Source organism: Saccostrea cucullata, unplaced genomic scaffold, assembly GCF_032062105.1.
Source record: "Saccostrea cucullata isolate Sc308-1 unplaced genomic scaffold, CSIRO_AGI_Scuc_v1 ctg30, whole genome shotgun sequence".
Classification (NCBI taxonomy): Eukaryota; Metazoa; Mollusca; class Bivalvia; order Ostreida; family Ostreidae; genus Saccostrea; species Saccostrea cuccullata.
The window spans coordinates 38,019-62,670 of NW_026930705.1; the positions used below are offsets into that span (position 1 = coordinate 38,019).

Below are 24,652 nucleotides of genomic sequence, written 5' to 3' on the forward strand. Positions count from 1 at the left end.
TCAGGTATGATATATATGGTTTTTGCTTATATGTTCCTAAAAGATGGGAGAAACAGGTCAGAATCCATTTTATTGCTTAACTCAATTTCTAAATATGTTTCTTTATTTTTCTTTGAGACACAAATTTTGAAAGTTTTAAATCTATGAACAGTATTTATTTAGCTTTACGTGTATATTTTCATTAACAAATTCTAAAATTGCCCAATTTAGCGAAGAACAAAATTCATTCATAAACTTATCTTTGGGATTTCTTTATCCAGAGGTTAATAAATTGTGGGTTTTTTTTTTGTAAAGATAGAAACTTCCCGATATACTTTGGTCTCTCATCTTAATTCAAACAAAACATTGACTACGTCCAGAAGATTGCACATATTTAATTGGATTTCTATAACATGTATTTTAGAAAATAAATACTGAGATGTAAAGATTATATGTACAGAGACGAACAGACAATAAAATAAGGGGACAAAAATATAGTAAACATTTTAAAAAAAAGAGGAAAATATGTATATATCAAAAACAATAAATAGGAATTGTACACATCTTTTATAAAGCACTTCATATTTATACTAGATTTTGCATAAAAATTTGATTTAACAAGAAATACAGCTTCTCAAATTGAAAGACCTCGAACTGTTTATCAAACATCGGGATTCAATGAGACATACAAAATAAATAAAAACAGATTTCTGTACATATGGATGGAATGAAGTTATAGTAATTGTTTTCGCTGAATATTTCCTTCTGCACTGGAATGTATTAAAGCAGTTAATTCTTCCTCAGCTTCAATCTGGGTATTCTGAACGGACACTCTTTTATAGCCATTCTTCCGGGCCTGAGTGTTTGTTAAATTGACACCTTGTCTGTCACTCCCTTGTCCACTTACAATTCCGCCATTTTGAATTAATGGCGGTTGTTTTTCCGAGACAAACGTGACACCTTTGCTGCCGTTTGAATGAATATACAGATGCCGACCTGTATTTTGACTAGATCTATCTTTTGCTACGTCTTTCGCTTCTTTGTTCGATCCTGTAGAACTGCTTGTGTCTGGACTATTGAGCGGAAGTTCGTGAGCGGCAGAACTTCCAAGGAGGGAAGATAATTGCCGCTTTCGTTCGGCAGTGTATTTTGCTCTGTTCACTTCAGCATAATATTTGTTCGCTTTCTCCTGTTCCCGCGTGGGGTGATTGAAACAATTGCAGAAACCTATGTAGTAAAATAAATGTACATTGTGTCTGTAATAAAGATTTGTGTTACACAGAAAAATTCGGTTAGTGTTGTTTAAGATGTGATCTTAAGTTATAATTTAAACTGTTACCTTTGCACATCTGTTCAGCTTCATCCTGAAAATGATACGAAATCCATTAAGCAATGAAAAAAAAAAAGAAAAGAAAAGGAAACGCTTGCCAAAATCGATTTTATTACATGCACTTTTAATTAGGACGCAAACTTACTGAACTTTCGGTAGATTTGTTAGTCTTCTGGGAAAAACACTTCCATACTTTTGACACCTGAAAAATAATAGACATTTTATTGCCTTTTTGAAAGAAGATGGAAATAAGGTAACATTCGCCTTAATTTGAAGTTCATTTTATATGACATCTCACCTGTTTGTCAAACACAACTCTGACCAGGAAGACTGATATCACCTATGAGACGAGAAATACAAATTACATCAAATGTTAAAATTGAAGTCTTGTTATAAATCATTGTTAATTTCTGTATAATTGTTTATAAGCAATAGACGTATATACCATCGCAGTTTTGCAGATAAGTAAAAAGATGAGCTGCATTGAATCTTGATGAGACGGTATATCCATGGAAAGGAAAGCATCAACGACAACCGCGAACAGCAAAACAATGGTTTTAGTGCAGTTACAGCTGTAAATAAGGATTCCAAGATTATACAAGATGTAAAAGTTTATTATAAATTAAAGAGTGTTAACTGATATATCCCCTTCACATACAACATTTTCTTTTTCTGTCCCTGGGCTGTCTCATCAGTTTTTGCGGTTTTGGAATGAAGGACTAATGCACTAAATACAAATATCACCTGAAAATACAAAATACAAATAAATCTTTGAATATTTAGTAATGAACAGGTGTGGTAATCATTGAAGGTGTGGTGTGTTCTGAAATTTATAGAAATATTAAAAGTCTTGTTTTATCAGCATTAATAACAAAAAATGCCAAATCTATTATCGAATTTATGTCAATTCCTAAATTACAATTAGCTTCGTGATAAAACGTAGTTAGGATATGAAATAGACGAGTAGAATGGTTTACATACACATGATATGCTGGCGACTGGAATGGCAAATAAATAAAATGACCAATGACTTTTCTGTAACCAGCATCTGAAATATTACAAGAGTCAGATAAACTTTAATTTGTTTTGTTCTTACAGAATACTTTTGTTGTGATTTAAACTTAATGTTTCTACAAAATCTCAGAAAATAGAGTTGATATTAAGATTTTTTTTTGACAATTCATACATACTTGAATGAACCTTTGATTGGAAAACCAAACATTTCCGATGCAACAGTATAAAATATTGCAATCACCAATGGAAACCCTAAATAAAGAGAATTACATAACCAGATGATAATTTTCAATATTGTATCTACTGTACAATACCGTATACATAAAGAAGGAAACTTGTATAATCGATGGCTTCAATTTTAGAGCTGAATTCTTTACGACGTATGAACACTGTAAGAAGGGACGTAATTCATAATTCTATTAATCTCTTTGGCTTTTTTTTAAAGGATTATAGCATAATAATTCTGTGGAAATATTTATTTTTATTTTGAACGCACTGAATTTCTTTAAAACTTTTTTCAAAATAATGAACAATTTGCATGTGTATGCAAAAGACTACTTATATTTGAGTTTTTGATCCTTACCCCATCCAACAGCCAAGTACTTAAAACGATTTTTTCCAACTTGGCCTTTTTTGTAAATGGTGTAAAAGTGATGAAAACTCTCAACCAGAAGGAAGGAAAAGGCTGCTGAGTACAGGAAAAAGGCCAAAATTCTCCCCACTCTGCATATAATCTAATGTAAAAAAAATCGATAAATCTGCATCTCTTATTAGATCTATAATGAACTCTGATGTCGCATGAGACTTTAAACATACGGCAAAACAATTATTTTGGTCTTAACTTACTGTACATGTGATCGAGAAAATGTTTCTTACCAAGCAATCTAGACTTTACTATTGCTCCACAACAACTTACAACTTGATATAACCCCAAAGACAAACAATGATGTTCATGTAATACTACAGCAAACGAAATTATGATATCACCTAGAACAAAGTTAGGTAGATTTTCTTAACCTTATATAAAACTTAAAACTTCGCATTCTCGACAGAACAACACATAAGACTTCGTCTATACTTTTCTATGTTATAAGCCTAATCAAAACGTTCATTTGGTTTCATTCTCCAACAATGGACTTCGGTATTAAGAGTCAGCAAACATGGCATTTCTCTAAAGAGAACATTATTATTCTTTTTGTAAACAAGTCTGTCATAGCAGGAAAATCTGTGTGTTAGAGTTAACAAATGTTTTTCACATAGCAGTTTATCACCTAACAAGTTTATTGTCAAGTCATAAATGGCTGTTGCAGGTTCAAAGTAACTAAGACTAATAAGTACAGTGTACTAGTATATCCTTGTTTCATCAACTTGGAAATTGTTCGTACGAAAAGCATGCTCTTTCATATCGAATCAACTGAGAGAGATAAACCCCATATACAGGAAATAAGGATATATTGCTGCATATACGTAAGGGACGTTGACGATCGAAAAGTTTAAATCATCACAATTCGCAGAATTTTACATACATATCTTGATAAATAGAATAAAGCAAACTTATAGATATCTGGAAAGAAAAAAATAAAGCAGAATAATATATATCAATCTAGGCAGATAAAATAAAGCAAACATATGGATATTCAGGTGCCATGGAGAAGTGAGCATCCCTGTCGACAAGTCACATCCGCCGTGTGCTCATTGTCATGATCGGGAAAAAAGGGAAAAAAACGTAGCCAATTTGCTAACAAGGTTATTGTATCGACCAAAAACTGTCGAAATGATTACTTCATACGAGACTAATTACTACTATATCCCAGTTTCAACAACTTGTTTTTCCTGTTTAAGAAATTGTTCGTATGAAAAGAGCATGCTCTTGCATATCGAATCATTTGAGAGATATAAACCTCATATACAGGTGATAAGGATATATTGCTATATATAAGTAAGGGATGTTGACGATTGAAAAGTTGAAATCGTCACGTTTATCATAAACCATAATGATTGTTGCTTTTGGATGCGTCTCCATAAGAGTGGAAAACTCTCGAGAAGGGCGTTAAACAACAATCAATCAATTAATCATTGTTGTTGGGTTACCATTAGCATCTTTACCAATAAAATATCCAAATATGAAACAGATGTGTTAGACTCTGTTGTATCTTTTATTTTAAGCTCATTGGGTTATATCAAGTTTATAAATGAATGGATGTAAATATTTTAATTGGTAATACGTCCCCAATATGTCTAAATGTCGAGCTGATCAATCTTCTACCGTATATAATTCCGTCTTAATAGGATTTTATGACATACCAAATCATAAACTCTCGATACATACACAATATTGATAGATTTCATCTAAACTACATTGTACATTCTAATTTCAGAGTAAAACTGACAAGCTTAAGATATAATAAGATTTACCTCGGAATGGGACTGGTAGAGACAAAGGATAAACACACCATTCACACAACTTAACACGAAGACAAAGTTCAGTTGTATAATGTACACCTCCCCAGATAATTTTCTGTAAAAGAGAACAAGCATCATTGGTTCTATTTTAGTTGCAAGGAACCCTATTAAGGTCTGTTTGGTATATCTTCGTAATGTATAAAAATATTCAAAATTTTAATAACATTCTGATTTCTAATCCAGTTTCTAAAAGTTTTTTTAAAAATCCAAACACTTAAACATTTGAAATTGGAAAGTTATTTTTCTTCCTTAAAGGATTATATAAGAAAAACTACCCCTGGTATCTTGCAGAAAAGCCTGGTAATGTACCTCAATTTTTTGTGAGTAAATATGTTTTAGTAGAAATACTTCAATAACAAACTCTTAGAAAAATTTATCTATTATTAAGGAACGTCTCGTCTGTCTTTAAATGTTTATTTATGTAAACATTTATAAGTTTTTACATTTTAAAGCAATTAAGACATTATTTTGAGTGACGATTTTACCTCCAACAAAGAAGAAAGACGATGAATATGGCGGCTAGGCCAGACATAGCAACAATGCAGCCCATCAGTAGGAGATCGTTGTTTTCTTCCGTGGAAGGAATTATAACCTGAAACGGCACAATATAAAGTACGCAATACCATTGAAAAAAGTCTGTGCTGTCTACCAACAGTTTCCGCGTAAATAATTGTATTTTACCGTTTCGTTTTGTTTGATGCCCACCACCTGTAGTTTAACAGGAAGTGCACATTGGCACGTGATGTAGGTTTCATCACTTGACACAAACTCGCAGTTTCCCTCTTTCCATTCGTGCTTTGTATATCTGTACAAATTCAAGTTTCATATTTATTCCTGGTAAATTAAAAAATTTAGAACATGTCACACTTATAAATATGCATTATACATTATACGAGTGATATGTGTTTTCTCAATTGATTTTTGTACCTTGAATTCTTTTCCAGAGAGAGACATATAAATTCCGAATAATCCTCTGCAAAAACCTGTAAAAATTGTTGCCATTGAAACTTAATGTTCAAAATATTTTCATATCACTTATTCTTTTTTTAAAACTTCAATTATGAGGACGAAGAAATACAACTCTGGATAAAGCAGACAGTTGCATGAAATAAAGCAGACTGAAGGATATATATTAAATTAGTGAAATAAAACATACTAATATCGATATCCCAATAGATAAAATAAAGCAAACCAATAAATATCTTGATAGAAAAAGCAAACTGATAGATAAATATTACTAACATTACAATTGAAATAAAGCAAACTTACAGAATCTGGACAGACAAAATAAACTGAGCAAACTCATAAAAAGATAGATATCAGGACAGATTTGAAAAAGCAGACTGAGAGGTAGATATCTAGAGAGTTAAAACAAAGCAAAGTTATAGATATCTAGACAGATAAAATAAAACAAATTTATAGATATTTGGAGAGGTAAAATAAAGCAGAATCCGGACAATTGAAATAAATCAAACTTTAAGATATCTGTAGAGATAAAATAAAGCAGAATAATAGATAGATCTCTAAATAAATAGAATAATGCACACTTATGGATATCAAGAGAGATAAAATGAAGCAGAATAAATAGATATATAGTCAGTTAAAATTAAGCAAACTTAAGAGATATCTGGACAGACTGATTGATCGATATCTGGAAAGATAAATGAAAGCAGTATACAAGAAGACATCTTGACAGATTAATTAAGCAAACTTATAGATATATAGAAAGATAAAAGAAAACAGAAAAAAAGATAGATATCTAGACGATAAATTAAAGCACACAGTTGGACAGATTCCTGGAAAATTAAAAGAAAGCAGAATAACAGATATAACGTTATATCTGAACATAGCTTATAGATATCCAGAATGATAAAATAAATTTATAGATATCTGGACAGATATAATAAAGCAAACTTATAAATATCTAGACAGATAAAACAAAGCAAACTTATAGATATCTAGACAAATAAAGCAAACTCATAGATTTGGACATATAAAATAAAACAAACTTTTAAGTAGATAATAAAGCAGAATTTAAGACATCCGCACGTATCATATTCTTTATTTTTTATATTCTACGTACAAAGGCCAGAAGTGGTATTTTGATCTCTCCAATAACGCGCTCTGCTGAGAAGCTATCCCTTGGAAACAGACTGACATCATACATATCCGTCACAGACCTCTGGTTCAGTTTCCTGTGGAAATATGAATTTGATTTTATTAGTTGTAAATTAAAAGAACACTCCGTGCACAAGATATTGAAAGCTATTGAAAAATAAAAAGTAATAATACAATCTCTAAGATACTTTACAGAAACTCTAAATACTAATACAATGTACTCGTGAATTAACTTGAAACTAAAATAGAAAGTGTCTAATGAAATATTATTCCTGGGTTAATTAATGATTCCGCGTAACAATATGAAAATATGACTATGTTTACAGCTGTTTTTGGCTCCTTTCACAGTTAAGGTGTTTCAGTGCAAGGAAATTATGGTGGGAATTAAGGTAGATTGTTATGCAATATAATATAATCAATGTCGTCCTCAAACCTAGTCCATATTTATTTATTTATTTATTTATCTATTTTTTTGAAAAAATGTCAAATGCACCTCGAGTGAACACATCGTCTCTAGCCCGTATACATTGATATTGCATGTAGTTCTCTACTACCAGCGGAACGTACATTTTGGTCGTCTTGTAATGCAACAAAGGTGTATCAAATCAAAGAAAATACATTGCATGAAGAGGAATATCCTATGCTACACAATACGGTTATTATATGTAGAAATAAAATTAACATTTGCGACTTTTATCTTGAATAATTTATTGTTAAATCAAAACGATGCTAGGACAGTTTACTGTTTACTCAGTTTTAGTTTAAACTTGAATGAAATTATTATTAAACTTTACAGTAGGAAAGCTCTAGCCAAGACGTTGGATACCAATTGCGTCCCGTTATTAGCAGACATATTTTTGTATTTATATGAAGCAGAATTTTTTCAAAATCTTTAACGTGAAAAGAAGAAAACGCTTCCGCCTTCAGTTCGACATTTAGATATATCGATGGTGTACATGTATTTCAATTAACAATAATTATTAATCCATTCTTGTGTCGACACGATATATCCCGGTGAGCTTTAAATATGAGATACCACAGAGTCTTATTTTCACATTTAAATAATTTACTAGAAAAAGACGTTAATAGTTATTAAACAACAAAACTTTTTGTAAACCTGATGACTTTTAACTTTTCAGTTGTCACCCTCCTTTACTTATGCAGCAATATACCTTCGTCACCCGCATACGGGTTTATATCTCTCAGTTGATTCGATACGCAAGAGCATGCTCTAAGTATGTACAATTTCTAAAATGAGGTACATTATTGACAAACAAGTTAATAAAAAAAGAATTTTAGCAGTCTCGTTTCAAGTCATCATTTCGTAAGTTCTATGATCGATCTAATGACCTTGTCAGTAAATACAATTTATCATTGAGTCAAATGCTGACTGACGTTTTTCATACCAACTGTTAGGACATTATATACACATTGAATTGTCAGCGGATTTTTCCATTACTTCCCGATCATGACAAGGAGCATACGGCGGATGTGACCGGTCAACAGGGTATGTTCACTCCATGGCACCTCTGATGTTTTGGAGTTTGTGTTTGCTCTGCTCCAATTTTGTATTATTTAATGGACCTTTGAGCTTGAATACTGTTCGTTATCTCAATATATTTCATTGTACCTTGCTCCTCGATTTTCAACCGCAGACCAAATGCAACTTTAATTTCCCCAAACGTAGTTACATACTAGTATATGTTTCACAATACGTTGAGGGTCCCATAAACTGAGAAATTATTATCAGTGAAGAGAAAGAATATTGTATAGCATATTGTGTTTTAATTACCTTTCAATATTTTCTGGAAACATTTCAGTCAAGCTTCGCAGTACAATAGATATAACTGGGTATTCTGCAATTGGACAAATTCATTAAAGGCGAGAAAGATGAATGGATTTGTACGTATCCTAGGTTTTTAACGAGAAAATTCAAAAGACACGTCACACAGCATATATAGTTACTACCTTTGTTTTCTACTGTTAGTTCCCCCTCTTGATTTCGCCTGTATAATGTTACAAGACTGACCGAGCTGCTTCGAATACTAACATCTGTAAAACATCGCCAGAAACGTACATTTGTCACTAGAAATTACTTATATATCTAAGGCTTCCTTCTTTCTTAGTTGTTTTTTGTCTTTTTTCTCTCTTTTATATCACAATGATGAATCATCAAAGTTTATAGTTTACATAATAAATGTTAACCTACCAATATTGTCTGAGAGAACATCCGTGTGGGGAGAAAATTCCAGATATCCAGACATATTAGATATCAAGGAGTCCAAGATGCCAACCATATTGCTCCCAAAACTCACAGCCTGTGGCAATAATAAGTCCTGAATGAGACTTTAAGTCTATTCGTTTTTACACTTGTACAAGCTTACACTTGTACAAGCGAAAAATTTACACCTGATTGAACTTGAAAAATATTTTAGTTAAGATTCACAATTATTCACTTATTCTGGTGTTTTTTTTAAATAGAAATCAAACAAAAACTGTAGGTGAAAGTAGATTTTGAAAGATTTGCAATGATAATAGCCCTTATTTCCTATATTGTAACATACCATAAAAGCAAATGCATGTGCATGTTATCGTATTACACATGATAAGTACATAGGTGACTAACCTCTTTTTCTTCCTTAGTTGAATTTGAAATAGCTGTCAGCAACTGGTCCAGTAAGTAAACGATATTCTAAGAAAAAAATTTAATTTAACTTTCTGACACGTGGCCCATGAACTCCGAAGAGAAAAATAATCATATCAATAATATTATGTGAATGACATACGTACCACGAAGGAAATTTTAGATCCACCTTCTGAGAGAGATGGGAACCTAGCCAGGTGCTGGAGGAGTTTCAGTAAGACATTGGCGGCGATTTCTACATCCCCGGAGTACATTCTATTCTGATGATTTGAGGCATAGCGGTAGAGATGATCGAACACGTACTTTAGAGAAGACGAGCGGTATCCAAGTCGGATAATCTCCATCTTACAAAGATTGAAAAAAGGTAATAAAGTACAAAAAGGTAATGGACCTAGAATCGCTCTTCTGTTAATAACCTATACAACTCCATCACTTCTATAATAAGCCTCCTAGGATCATTAACATTCAAAAAAGTCAAGAAATTCCAGAAGTCATTGTGTCCAGTAGTTTGGTTAACATATTCTGAGACCCAAAGGTCCCAAGATGCTGATAAATATCTATTATTTTAAGCCTCTTTTTATCCGAAATATTCAGATAAAGTCTTGGTTTTACAAAAGCTGATCACCCTACCCTGGTCGTCCTTTTAGCTAACACACTCCAAGATTCCAAGATGAAACTGACAAAGATGGGTGATTCCAATCCTCTTACGTATTCTCCGAAATGATTTTTATTCATTAGAAATACCCTTGATATTACCAAAGGAGATCACGGTTTCCTATACTTTTTAGTTGACATAATTCGACCCAAATGAGTCAACTTTCAACGTTTGATGATCCCAAACGTCTTATTTCCTTTACATTGAGAAACTTTTATGAAATTTCAAAAGTATACATGTACTTCACTGCGGTTTTTTACGTCATGCCACATCTTATGTCATTCCTCCTGCCAAATCTTATGTCATCCATCACACCACATCTGATGTCATAAATCACACCACATCTGATTTGGTAAATATATATCTCTTCTTCACCAAGATATTGAGAAAATTGTAAAAACACCAAACCGCTGTTGACCAAATTTTGGAGCCCTCTAATGACCCAAGATGCATCAAATGAGCTACTACCTATGAAATCCAAAAAATAATTCACTGTGACTGACTTTAACTCTGCTTATCTAGAATGCTTCAACTGCCATTAGTCCAATGATATTCTTTGATGAATGTGACATTTGACCGATGGATCCTGAGATATGACCAATATATTCCAAAAGTACACTGCACAAATACCCAAAGCTTTGGAAATTCAAACCTTCGGCTCTGAGCCCCAAAACAATTATAAGCAATTACCTCACCAACCAAGGACCATACCTTTATATATAAAACATGTATAGACAAATACATCATTTTTTTATTTACAAAGTTGAATATTCTCTAAAGGGGGGGGGGGGGGGGTTAATAATATATTTACCTCGTCGTAAATTCGAACAAGACTAACTGACTGGCACATGGAAAAGTTGGGTTCCTTCCAGGAACAGACACGTCTGTTTCCTTCGTTTTTACAAACACATTTTCTCGTCACAAATCCTATGATAGTTAAAAGAAAATGAAAGATCATCAGTTTGATTAATAAAGATAAAAGGTTTTATAGTTAAGTAGTCAGTATTTATGAAAGACTCATGTTACAGAATTTTCATAATTTTTTTTCCGAAGTGGACAGTGAAATAAATGCGTTATAGAAAATCAAACAATCACTGCCAAAAGTGAAAGAGTGCACCATCTCAAACATATATATTTGTTGAATACATAACTATAATTTTGGTTTTCATAAGATTCTATTCTCTAATTTGCAAGAATAATTTCGAATATCTTGAGGATATTGTACATGTATTAGATATCCATATACCCGTTTTCATTCCAAAGAGTGCTGTTTCATATAAAGATTTCCTACATAGTATATAGGGATCTACATGTATAGTTACAAAGTTTCCATCAATAGAATATGACAACAGTATGATGTAAAGATAAATTATATCAATAAATAACTTATTGTGCAGAAACAGTGAGTACAGAATGTGACGACACCCTCCACACCGGTATTAAACGGGAAAAACACGTCAACTGAAAGAATACACTATTCTCAGGGGTTTACACAAACCTTATCATGAAACACTTACCCGTGTCTATTGGAATATAATTTTCAAAATCTGTACAAAGGACGGTCATATATCATACACTTGATCAACCCATCTGTAGTTAATGATGTTAAAGAATTAATGAAGAACATATCGATTTCTAACCTCCAGCTTCCGCCGGACATCTTTCTTTCCTGTAATGACCCCCTGCCATTTCCGCCCACAAGATACTTTTATACCACTGCTGGGGACAAGTGTCGTTCGCCTGGGAGGCTTTTCATGAAGAAAATTTACAATTCATAAATCGATATACATAAAAAGCAGACAAGTACCTCGAAAGAGGATTTGTTCACGTGACAAGGTAAGGATTATAAAAGCTTACCTGTCTGTACATATATATCAGCAGTGACGTTCTGAGCACCGGCAGCGTTAGTGACCTTACAGGTAAATATGGCACGTTTCTGGAGGCTGCGTACGTAAAGCTGAGAACCGGCCGGCTGTAATGTTTCCGGAATCATGTCAGAGCGCCCTCTTTTGATTAGCACGTTGTTAACATACCAATTATACTGGAGGGCATCCTGGTCAAAGGATAGACATCGGATCCGGATGGATCGGTTGAACGGAACATAATCCGACATTGGATCAATATCCACCATCGGCGTCGTGATCACATCCACCAGGTCTGATTTATTCTGAGCAATCCCATAGTCCCTTGCCTCACAGGTATATTCACCTAAAGATTTTTCAGATTCGATAATCTATCATTTGAGATAATACCTTTTCAACGATATATATGTATGCTAAAATCATTAAGGCGGTTTTAAATTAATGATTGCTTTTTGTAGCCAAACCTCTGTCTGATGCTTTGACGCTTCCATAGTACAGTATAGATCGGATGGTCCCGTCCAGTTTTGAGTTAATGACAGTCTGGTATCCCTGTCTGGCGGCCAGATTCATGTCAATCAGCATTCCGTCCTTAAACCATCGGAAAGAAGTGTTCTCCGAGCCCCGCACGAGACAGGAAATGGTCAGGAACTTGCCTTCAATGGTGTAGCTGATGTAATCGTCACCCCAGAAGGAATCGTGGGACTCCTCTGTCGTCACGACCTCTATCAGATGGAGCACTGCAACCCGGGAAAATCAGATTGTCACATACATAGCGAAGCATTACAAGGTACCATGCATAGTGAAGCATTACAAATACTTGTTTAAAAACATTAGAAATAGGTATCGTAAAAAAGAATAATAGTAAAATCTTTTTGACTTTTGAAGTCCAGCAACTGTTTCATTAGTTTTTTACCTGGAATGCTTTTGATTGACAATGATGTGTTATGGAATGGAATTTCACCAACATAGCCTCTTCTCAAAAGAGTTCTCTTGAATTCCTTTATCTTGTGCTCGTCAGAAGCCTCGATGATGAAGCGAAATTCACATATTTTGGATGTTGGTTGACTTGAATTTAAAATAAAAGAATGTCATGGAACATTGTTTGTTAAATCAGTTTATTTATTTACGATATATCGTAATTATAACTTCATGAAAAACAACTTATTGAAGTCAGTCTGATTAATATTGAAGTATGACTCTTACTTTATTCCAATGAAGCTAAATTGCGTCATTGTTTGGATGTCAATGTTCTTTAAACTGAGTTCAACCTAATAAAAAGCAAAACAAAATAACCTTGGAAGTAGTCAAAAAAAATAAAGATTTAACATCTTACTTTGTTCAAGGTTCTATAATTTTTCTTTCTTTATCTTTTTTTATTTTTTTTTTATTATATTAATTTATTTAATGATTTTATTTTGTAGTCGTAAGTCATATAATATTTACAACAAGAATATTGAAAGACGTGCAGGTGAACATTATAATTCAGTATATTTCATGAAGATCTTACATCCTGGCGAACTTTGGTTATTTGTGAATCGCTGAAAGTAAGGTTATTTCCGGTTTGAGAAATTGTCTTGAGGTAGCTCTCTGTTGGTTGCATGGTAACAATGATTCGATTGCGATCTACAAATGAATAAACAGTTATTGGAAACATGCGCCATTCATTCTATTGAAAAAGTCCACAGAGATCACCGACCCGTCTTTTTGATTACAATTTACTTTTCTGAATGAATAAATATTTTGATAACGTTGTTCTGGTCGGCCATTAATTTTATCACATTGTTTGTTATTAAATACTTTGTGACCCTGGTCAGCTAGGTGACTTACCTATATGTGAGCAGGTTCTTTTGTCGGCGTTCAACCTGTAGTCCTTGTAGCATGCACACTGTTTATTACCGTGTAAGTCAGAAATACATGTCTGCCCACAACCTAGGTAGGCACAGGCTGAAAACAGGAATTGTACATGTCAGTGGTTAACATTTACATTGACATGCCAACAGCCAAAGAGAAATTGTATGTAAATATAGGAAATATAGGACTAATCCAAACATGACAAACACTAAAAAAAGTTTCATTTCCTAAAACAAAACTAAACATGTCAAAAAGTAAAAATGGCTTATATGTCAATACCTAAAGAGAGACTGTATGTCTGAATGAATAAAAGAGATGTAATGCCAGTCAAAAACTAAAGTGTATACTGTAAATATCAATAAATATATACAAACACTGCAAATGACAATAAATTAAAACTAGAGGTACTCTGACCACTGAGCTCACTAAATGATACCCCCCGCCTCCCATATGGTTATAATGGCATAATGGATACCCGAAATAAGGTTCGGTTCAAAAAGTAAAATAGGAGGTGCACAATGGCATTATGTACATGTAATAATAAGAATCTGTTATAGTATCCTAAAATTTATTCAGTGGTATAGGAGGAGTTGCGGATAAGAGATTGGTATACCCTTCAATATTATAGAAAGAATGGCAGTGTCCATGTTTAGCCATGTGAAATCCAAAATATGTGTCTGGTCAAAAAGTAAAATAGGAGGTCCATGATGATACCACGTAAGAAATATTCTGTGATAGTCTCATTATAATTCTTTCAGTGGTATAAAAAAAAGTTGCGGATATGAGATGAGTAACCCAAAGCGTAACATACGGACGGACATCCCGATCACTTTATACCCTCCCAGGGTATATTTTAAGCGGGGAGTATAAAAAGACATAGTTTACTCAAATGTCAATATATCAATGCTGGTAACTTAACACTAAAACAGATGCTGAACATTTCCAGTAACTGAGACGGTGACCAATAACTAAGACAGAAGCAGTACGTCTCAATTATTAAAAAAGATGGTGTACTTGTCAATACTTTATTGAACGATACGCTTGTCACTACATGTATTGGTAAATAAAATAAACCCCAAACGTGTAAAACACTGAACAGAATTTAAAAAAATATGAATTTGACTGAATCAAGCATATTTCAACACTTGATAATACGTTAAAGACATCTAGCGAAATAGACGGAGAGCACCTTTATAATCTAAATAAGAATCCTTTACCATGAGATCTAATTAACATCATCTGTATCTTAATCTTAAAATTTATGGTAGGACAATTTTCTGCAAAAAAAATTAACTTTACAACAAATACTAACTGCAATTTTTGCTCATGCACTAAAATAACGTCATGGAAGACCATTTCACCTGCTGCATTGCATATTGGTAATATTGGCTCTTTCAAATTGTATTTCTTTTTAAAACTTTGAACACCAATATTTTCTTACCGTCTGGTAGATAGTCCGACAAAGGAACCTCACACATGTTCCCAGTAAAGCCTTTGGTACAATTACAGATGTTCACATTTGTCCCATAAAAGTACCTAAAATTTTGATATCGATTAGTTACCAGGACAGAAAGTAGTTATGATTACTTTTTACAATATAGATTAGAAATCCACTTATTATCACTGTAACAAATTTAAATATATATATATATAATTACAACATTTTGAACTCGTTTTTCACAAATTTATAATATAGTTAATTATATTCCCCTATTTCGTTTTATTCACGACTTGATACCTGTTACAAGCATTGTTTATGTACAGGCCCATACCATGAAATTTTTCTGAATGAAATATTTGAGATAATAAACAGTATTCAAGCTCAAATTTCATTCAACCAAAGCACATTAGAAGCAGAGCATCCATGGGCCTCTAAAACATGAGAGGTGGAATTAAGTGGCTTGGGGGAGTGAGCATCATCTGCCGATTGGTCACGCCTGCCCTGTGCTACTTGCTATTGTCGGGAAATAACGAAAAGTCAGTGTGTAAATAATGTCCTTACACTTCCATTAAAAACATCAATCAGCATTTGACTAAATGATAGATTGTACTTGCTGATTTTTGCTGATAAGGTCATTTTTTTTTCGACCACAGAACATAGAAAACGATGACTGTAAACGAGATTGTTAATATTCTTGTTTCATCACCTTGTTTGTCAATACCTAACCTCATTTTAGAATTGCTCATATTAAGAGAATGCTCTTGTGTATCGAATTTATTTACTGATGGATATAAACCCCGTTTGTCGGTGGTAAGGGTATATTGCTTCACAAGTGAGGACAATTAACAATTGAAAAGTTAAAATCATCAAGTTTATCATAGAGCTTTGTTGTTAAGTTACCATTAATGCCCTTTTTTAGTAAAATATGTATGTCACAGATGTCACAGATGTCACAGATGTGTACCACTCTGTGGTGTCTTTAATTTCAAGATCACTGAAATATATTATGCATATGAATGGAAATAACTAGTGTAAATTAATAGTGCGGCGTCGACATATCTAAATGTTGAGTTGACGGTCACATCAAGTGTTTTCTTTTATTCTCATGTAAGAGATTTTGAATAAACTCTACATCATATCAATACAAAAATAGGTCTGCTTACAACAGGGCGCTATTGGTAACAACGGGGATTGTTGGAAGACCTGATCTCCAAAAACCATAAAGATATTGTCAATCAGAGATTCAAGTATCTTTTAAATATCAACATCAGAGAACTTGTGTGTACAATCAGAATGATTTCAACTAAATTATTTTGCAGAAAATTCAGAAAACTCAAATATCCTTTTAATATCAACATCAGTGAACTTGTTTGAACAATCTGAATGATTTTAACCGAATTATTTTGCAAATGACCAATGACAAGGTAAGTAAATACGACTTCCATTTTCATTGAAAAAGTAGCTGTCAATGATGTGCCTAGACTTTAATTTATCGTGGAGGATAGTTGTATATTAAGTTGAAAAGTCGTTACTTTTTAAGCTGTTGATTTTGGTAAAATCTTGTGATTTCGAATTTTGAAAAAGTTCCTTGGAATTTTTAAGTATCCACATCAGATTTACACCATTTCTTGAATCCATTGTATATTGTTGCACAGTACTGTTGCAGTTTCTCCTTCACTACTGTTAATATCAAAGAAAGAGGCTTGGTTGGTTACTGGAACCTGCTATGTATTTTTGTAAGGATTCTTTTGAAGTTTGGGAATCCAACATATAATAAAGTAGTTCAAATTCATTTTGGTTCTTTGTGATATTAAAACTATTCAAAACTGACATATATATGGTTTTGGAGAATTACTTCTTTAGAAAGGGAACTATGAGTATAAGTCGGATTACTATTTGTAGAATTAAATCCAAGTTCTTCTAAAATACAATTTATATAATGAGCCTTACAAACGAAGACAATGTTGTTACATGTACCTGCTTTGTCAGCAGGGACCAGTATGTACTGATCATCTAATCAATCTAATTCTTTTTTTTTCACTTCTGGATCATTGAATACAGAAGGATAGATGGTTTTCATATTGCCCCTCAGTCGCTTAAACATTTAATTTGTCGTGGAGGTAAGTAATATATAGTGTTGAAAAGTTACATAAACTTATCAAAAGAACACCCAACAATACATAAGGAGTCGGGCACTTACCGACACTCTCCTCCATTTTTACACTGGTTTATCCCCTTTGCGGGGTCACAATGCTCCCCATACTGACAGATACTGCCCTGGTATCCATCGAAACAATGGCACTTATACGCCGAAAAGTCGGCATTGGCATAACAGTTGCCGAGATAGGAACATCCCTGGACTGAGCAGGTGCGCTTAAGATTGGCGGAGGATGGATCCAGGAACTCATACGTTATGTTAAATCCATACACGTCTACTATGTGGTCCAACACACGGACATTGATATCGTTTATCTCCGAGACAGCAAATCGAATCACAGTGTATGGCTTATTGGACACAATACGGTTGATTTCACTGTTGGCATTCAGTGTTGCAAGTTGCCTAGGCTCAATGTACTCTCTATGGTTCGAGTAATGCTCAAATTGCCAAACACTGACAAAGCCCTTGAGGTAGAACTGAGTTAGGTAGATAGCTGTATTTCTTGTCTGAGGATTGTATATTACCCACTCACATCGTATAGGAGTAGGAAATTCTTTTGGGAAATTAGGAGAATGGATGACACCCTTTGTTTCTGAAAATCGTCCCCCACAATCTTTGTATACTGTAACACTCTGTACCCAGTATGTACAGTAGCTAATCAGAAGTAAGCACAGCAAGTGCATAAGGTTATCGGACGCCATTCTTCTTCACCGGAAGCCCTCATCTCGCCTTGACGGTATCACATTTAAACCTGAAAAATGAAGATACAATTACATATATAGGAGAACATTTACGTAGCAAAATCTCTCTTTCAGTCCCTTATTAACATTACATAATACATGAATTTTTCAATTAGTAGAAAGAATAAAATCACAGGTTCATGCCGGAACAGTCCTTGATATAATTTTAAAGAAACAGTCGGCAGAACACCCATGATTCCTGTTCATTTACAATCATAGTACACAGAAATTGTCGTATACGAAAAAAGAGTGATCAATAGCTATATAACATGTGAGTTAACCAACTTTTTCTTGTATCAATAATATCATTAAAGGGTCATTAGTCCAAGTTACAAATATTTTAAGTTCTCACCATAAACATTCAGACATGAATGAAGTATAATGTTTGCAATTTAGACAAGCAAAGAGTTGAGACTCATCATTTATTGTTTAGTCGTTCTAAAAGATGTATGTATCGCTTTCAGAGAATAATGTAGAATCAACGGGGTACAAATTCTTATAAAGATACAAGACAGAAACAAATATAGTCATCATCTTATGATTCATTTTGAGACACAAATGTAGATACAAAGAGAAAACACCAACAAGAAAAGAAGATGAGTGAAGGAAATGCCATTAATAGCACAAAATGCATCAACATCATGTCCAATTTGATAATTTTTCAAAGTATTTAGTGTTCAGTTTCATTATTTTAAAAAATGTAAGAAATTATGACCAACAAAACTTCTCCTGAGAAAAGTTATACTCTTGTTTAAAAAAAAATTATACGGATTTTATATGTAATGAACCCATTCCATAAAATTCCTGAGAATCAACATTTTCTTAAAGTATGGCACGTTCATCACTTTATCACACAGCGACATAGAGTTGTATTTAAAATTACCCTGGAATAACACAACTTCAAATAAATATTTCTAGAACAAAAAATTAAAAAGTGTGAATTTAAGGTACTTAAATATGACAAAAATATATGTTATCATTTGATGAAATGTTTATGTTTATTGTCTTTGGTGAGAACTTCTTATTTCATACATCAATAATTAAAATCCCTGAGAGATTTTTGCAAATTGTTGAGAATTTACAAGAACCATATACAAGGATGTTAACTGAAATATCAAATAAAATTTTGTTTTAATTTAGATTTAAGTTTTCACTTTTTTGTTTGTTTAACCATAGGAATCATAGATATTTTGTTACCTTATTTTTTCCCTTTATTTACGTAACAGAATGATGTCATAAGTAACTTTATCTCTTAAAAGTTGTACTAGTAGTCAATGGAATGACTATACACGAAGATGATCAATTTGAAAATTAAGTATTTTTTCTTAATTCAGAAAAATCAAAACTGTCTTTTGTTATTTTGATGGGCTTTAAATTGTTTAAGGATACGGGTACTTTGCTTGGGTATCCAAACAATTACACTGTACACATGTTTGTCCAAACTGGAACATTGTCCCTCGCAGTTGATTTTATTTACTTATTTATCTCAGGTATTTCTCTACCTTGTACACATATTGTAAATAACTATACCTGAATAACAAAGAGACGAGATTTTTCATACCTTTAAATCTAGTTCGCATTTACTATTCAATTACTGGTTAATGTTATAACTGGCCATTTACCATCAACTAAATTAATACCTATTACATTCTGTGGCGTCTACTCAATAAAAACAATCGCCCACTCATATTAAATAATTCCTTTCTTTCCATACATTTTCTTCATAATCCCTGTTTCTAATGAATATATACCGACTGATGACGATATAGATATCGTGAACATTTCTATTTCCAGTTTATATGATACTAGCATCAGCGCACGTGAGTGACTGTCCAAACATACTGCGACATAACTTTCTGCTTTCAAAAACGATGGAATATTTAAGATTTAGATACATTGATAATGAATACTAGAATACAAGACGGAAGGAAGTAAAGCTAACTGAGATTCAAACAGACAGACAACTATGCTGATTGTGGGAAGGGAAATCGATAATCTGGACGATTAACTCTACAACAAACACCTAAGTCCACTTCATGTCCAGTTCAGTGTTCGCCATTGCCTGTCACTTTGTTTTAGTGGCCTAACTTATCAGCCTGCCTTCGTGACAAGAGGACTTCCCTCTGTCGGTCAGGTACCCTTCTTATCGAGAGCCACGGCCAAGTTGTCAACGAAAATACCCAAAACGGCACACAGGCAATAAAATGAGATTACTTATTAAATATACTAGCTTTAATGGCGAGATATGAAAATGGTCAGAAAATGCGTCATTAGCTTCACCCGACCTTCAACTCGGAGCCATTTATTCTGTATAAACAACAGATAAAGTATGAGGCTATTCGGGTGAACCATGGATCTCCAGGCCTGTAGAGAATCTCAGTATTTTTTGTATCCTGGTGTTATTGGGATGTACGATTTTTCCCTCTCACTGCTTCTGATCATTTTAGTTTTCATAAAAAAGGCCGATAGTCTTATTGTTGAGTCACAGACATTTACTATTCTTTAGTGCTTTAAAGCAACCACATACAGTGTTCCATAATTTTTTTTCTCACTAATTTCGTTAATTTTACATTTTGCTAGAAATAGTATAAATTTTCGTTTGTTTTGCTTCTAACTAAAGTCTGTCGTTTAAAAATTAAGATTGTAGAAGCGGTCCTCAGAGTTCTCAGATTGTTTTGGGTAAGAAAAGGACATCTATGGGTCTTTTAAAAGATTACAGTCAGTTTCGGTAAGAGGGTTTGTAATCTTATTGGATAATCATAAGAATGTTACATTGTGTACACCAACTTTTTTTATGTTTGCCTGAAGAAAAATGTTTCCAATACTGAATGACAATGAACGGAATGGCTCAAAATATGAAGGAACTCAATGACGAAAAATTTCCTGATGGACAAATAGATATACAGAAAATAGCCAGCAAATGTAGATACAAAGAATTCAAAGCAAACTTACAATACTTCCTACATCCATCTCTAAATCATGAACACAGCTTCCCCCTTCAAGAGCAATAATCAAACGAAGGCAGCAAGGGGTCCAGCTAATAAAAAGGTACGCTACAGGTTCTAACAGATATACGAAAAAATATCCTTTTATAATACGATAATCCGAAACGTCTGTTGACTAGCTGTTAATATGAACAAGATCTGAAATAGCTGCCTCATTGAAAAATATGTATGAGTCTAGTCAGAAATGTTTAGACGCAAGAAGCTTGTTTAATGAACAGGTGAAATTATATTAATAACAATGTTAATATTTAATAAACAGTATTAATGACCAGGAGGAAACTTAATTAATGTACAAAATCCTTACATACAATGACAGAAGATGAAGGGATTGATGCACATTACCAAAGTATAGAGATACGAGCTAATCAAAATAGGCAGATAGCAGCGTATGGGGGAAATATCTCAATAACTTGACTAATCACCTCTCACATTTTACAACCGATACAATGTTAACTACACCAGCTGTCCGACATTTTGTTTTTGCGACATAAGAGGTTGTAAATCCGAGATATGGCGGCAGATATTGGAATTTTCCGATACTTTGGAAAACCATAAATCTAAGACTCCGAATCGGATGTTTCGTTTTGTTAAAACAGAAAAAAATATTAAGTCATTTACAAAACGAATAAACTCTTGGTTTTAATTAATTTGACGTTTTTTTACACCAAAAAGAAATCAATCAATGCCGTTTATTAGAGATGGGGGAATTTCAAACAATGATAAGTATACCATTCACAATTGATTCAAACGTTGTGTTTCTTTTTTTTTTTTAGTAAAGCAACAGATATTGAGCATATTGAGAGCATACTCCGTCACCTGATGACAAACATTACCTTCATCACAGAACCTATGACGACAGAAGTGAGAAATAACAGGTAGATATATCACATTTAAATCTTTCACTTTGTCACTAAAAGTTCACAACTTTGCCTTTGTTTATATCAAACCAATATAAGTTAAATTTCAAATTTGAAATATTAAAAATAGTTCAAAGAAAATTGATCATGTGACATATTCAAGAAAAAAATTGTGGTATATTAAGAAAAAAAAACATTTAATCGTGACATTTTTGAACTTCGATTCCGTACCCAAGTTCTAGTTTATCGGACAATGCTGAGGGTGTTTGTAATCCCTCGTTTATAACCTTTGTTGATTTTGCTAGGTCGTGACAGGACAATATACAACCTTTATCGAGAACGAAGTCGGAACGCAGCATTTGCTAGTACACGCACAGTCAACTCTGGTATGATGAATATTCATATCACCATTTGTAAATACATATTAATTATGTATTTAAATTTAATTTCAGATTTTGTTCATAAACAAGATTATCCCTAAAATTTAATCCTCGCGTTTTTTTTTCTCAATTCAAATTTTTGTAGAGGACAATAGTCTGGAATTTTGAAAGTCCTAAAATGAAACGAAAACATTTTTTATTGTATTTGATTTATCAAAATCAAATGATGAAAAATGTTCATTTATTTAATTTATTATATGCAAACTATCACTTAAAATGAAATGAAGATAAAATGATGAAACGAAGACAAAAACCATACTTCGGGAGCTTTCGAGAAAAGCTACACCTGTTATTCAAAATATTACTTATAACTTTAAAAAAAAAATTGGAAAATAATTTTATCACATTTTTTTACCTCCTATTTTTTATTGAGCATTAATGTTTCATCTAAAATTATTTATACAAAACAATAAAAAAAAATTAAGCATCTGAAGAGTTATTGATTAGTTTCCATTTATTGTCCAAGGTTCATTTAATATTCACAAATAAATTTCAAATTTTTTTCTATATTTAAACATATTTACCCTATTTTTCAAATATCTTATATATTATCTATACATTACATTACGAAGATATTCACTGAAAAAACGATTGGTCAATGTCACGAAATGTACCATTTTTATTTACCTGGTTCACAGAAATATCCTCATGTTTGCTAAACCCATAAACACCTGCCTATTGTATTTAAATGAAAATTCAAAAGGTACGTGTTTTCTTCTTGTATATTTAATCCAGATTATTTTCTAAGACCCTTTCAGGGCTAAAAAACAAAATCGTATTAAGCAATTTAATTTCATGCTTCAAAAGAATCAATATATATTATATACATGTACGGTTCATGTTCAGGATAAACTCAATGTCGAGTGATGCAGTCAAGATGTTCTTTAAAATAAAATTCAACTCAACAGTTCAAGGAGAAGCGGTTACTTAATCATATTTATAAATATTTGTTGTTTAAGATATATTTTATAACAAAAGTACAAGTAAAATCTTCAAGTAATGAAAATTATAGCATATATTTCAAATTTTTTTGGAGTTGTTGATGGGAGGTTGATTTTGAGGGGTTCACGACTTGTGACAGTGATTCTGTATCTAGGGGACATTTAGTCAGGTGAGGGACAATCAAAGACTTACCTGAGAGTCAGCGGACAGGAAAGGACAGCCAGCTCCACATAAAACCATCCAAATAACTGAGGATAACCGTTAATTGTTTACTGTAGAATCACAGGGAGGAAGATGCACTTAGGGAGAGCTGGTAAATGTTAACGCATGCGTTTACCAAGTGTTTACATGTACTGACCATCCCTTATCGCTGAGTCGGTCGATACTGACCGCCAGCTTATGCCGTGTGTTTGATTACTCAAGGTTGTTGTGCAACATTCCTTTAAAGATTAAATTCTACTTACAAGGTCTGTCGTTTATGTGGCTATTAATGGCGTGTTAAAATTAACACCACGGACAACGGGTATAAACTGGCTGGCAGGAGAATGGTGCGGGTTACTCTTGACCCGGCTATTACCGTAATTTGTTAATACTGGCTTACGCGTATGTCAGATTTTAATTTTAGCTCATCCGCTACATCACACAGATGTGATTGATTCGGACGTTCCGTGGCACTTACGACCGCAAGTCTGACCCTGCTTGGATCTCTTGATCTGTTGTTTACTCTGGTCACTGATAACCTTGATCTAGTGGATTTCTAAATTATATATTAAGTGAAATAATCCTTGAAATTGCAAGTTATATTTCTGTGATGCGTCAAAGCCATACATTGTATCGGTTTTGCACGAATACCAAAGTATATGTTAACGTATTTTGCAAAACTGTTTAAGCATTTGACACATATGGGTTACATGTACAAGTTCGTTAAAAGAGTTTTTCCAACATTTATATAATACAAACAACAAAAAAAAGTATTTGGTCATGGTGTACCTTGCACGTTTTGTTTGGATCTCGTTTGCACTAGGTTTCTAAGGTTTACAAATTTTGTACAAGAGGAAAACAGAAAAACAATAACCGGAATATCAGACATCACCAAAAAAGGGTGAAGATAACACTGATCGGTCCCATAAGATCTTCAAACAATACAAATATG

The 24,652-nt window shown here is 33.1% G+C and overlaps 1 protein-coding gene across 1 annotated transcript; it reads right to left on the bottom strand.

The window, feature by feature from the left end:
- Nucleotides 1-111: 111 nt before the first annotated feature.
- Nucleotides 112-23,842, bottom strand: LOC134229736 (uncharacterized). The gene is made up of 31 exons (XM_062711522.1): nt 23,692-23,842; nt 17,558-18,266; nt 15,358-15,452; nt 13,893-14,009; nt 13,573-13,688; nt 13,269-13,333; nt 12,979-13,130; nt 12,530-12,802; nt 12,061-12,411; nt 11,844-11,951; nt 11,721-11,750; nt 11,015-11,130; nt 9,695-9,892; nt 9,531-9,596; nt 9,114-9,222; nt 8,873-8,956; nt 8,697-8,760; nt 6,870-6,981; nt 5,714-5,769; nt 5,468-5,591; nt 5,272-5,378; nt 4,739-4,841; nt 2,907-3,057; nt 2,500-2,575; nt 2,291-2,357; nt 1,968-2,053; nt 1,755-1,881; nt 1,608-1,649; nt 1,455-1,511; nt 1,319-1,343; nt 112-1,206 (listed from the first exon to the last, which is right to left on the bottom strand). The coding sequence occupies exons 2-31, from the start codon at nt 18,214-18,216 to the stop codon at nt 713-715; spliced, it is 4,230 nt and encodes a 1,409-aa protein (XP_062567506.1). The 5' UTR covers nt 18,217-18,266; nt 23,692-23,842; the 3' UTR covers nt 112-712.
- Between the last annotated feature and the right edge of the window lie 810 nt (nt 23,843-24,652).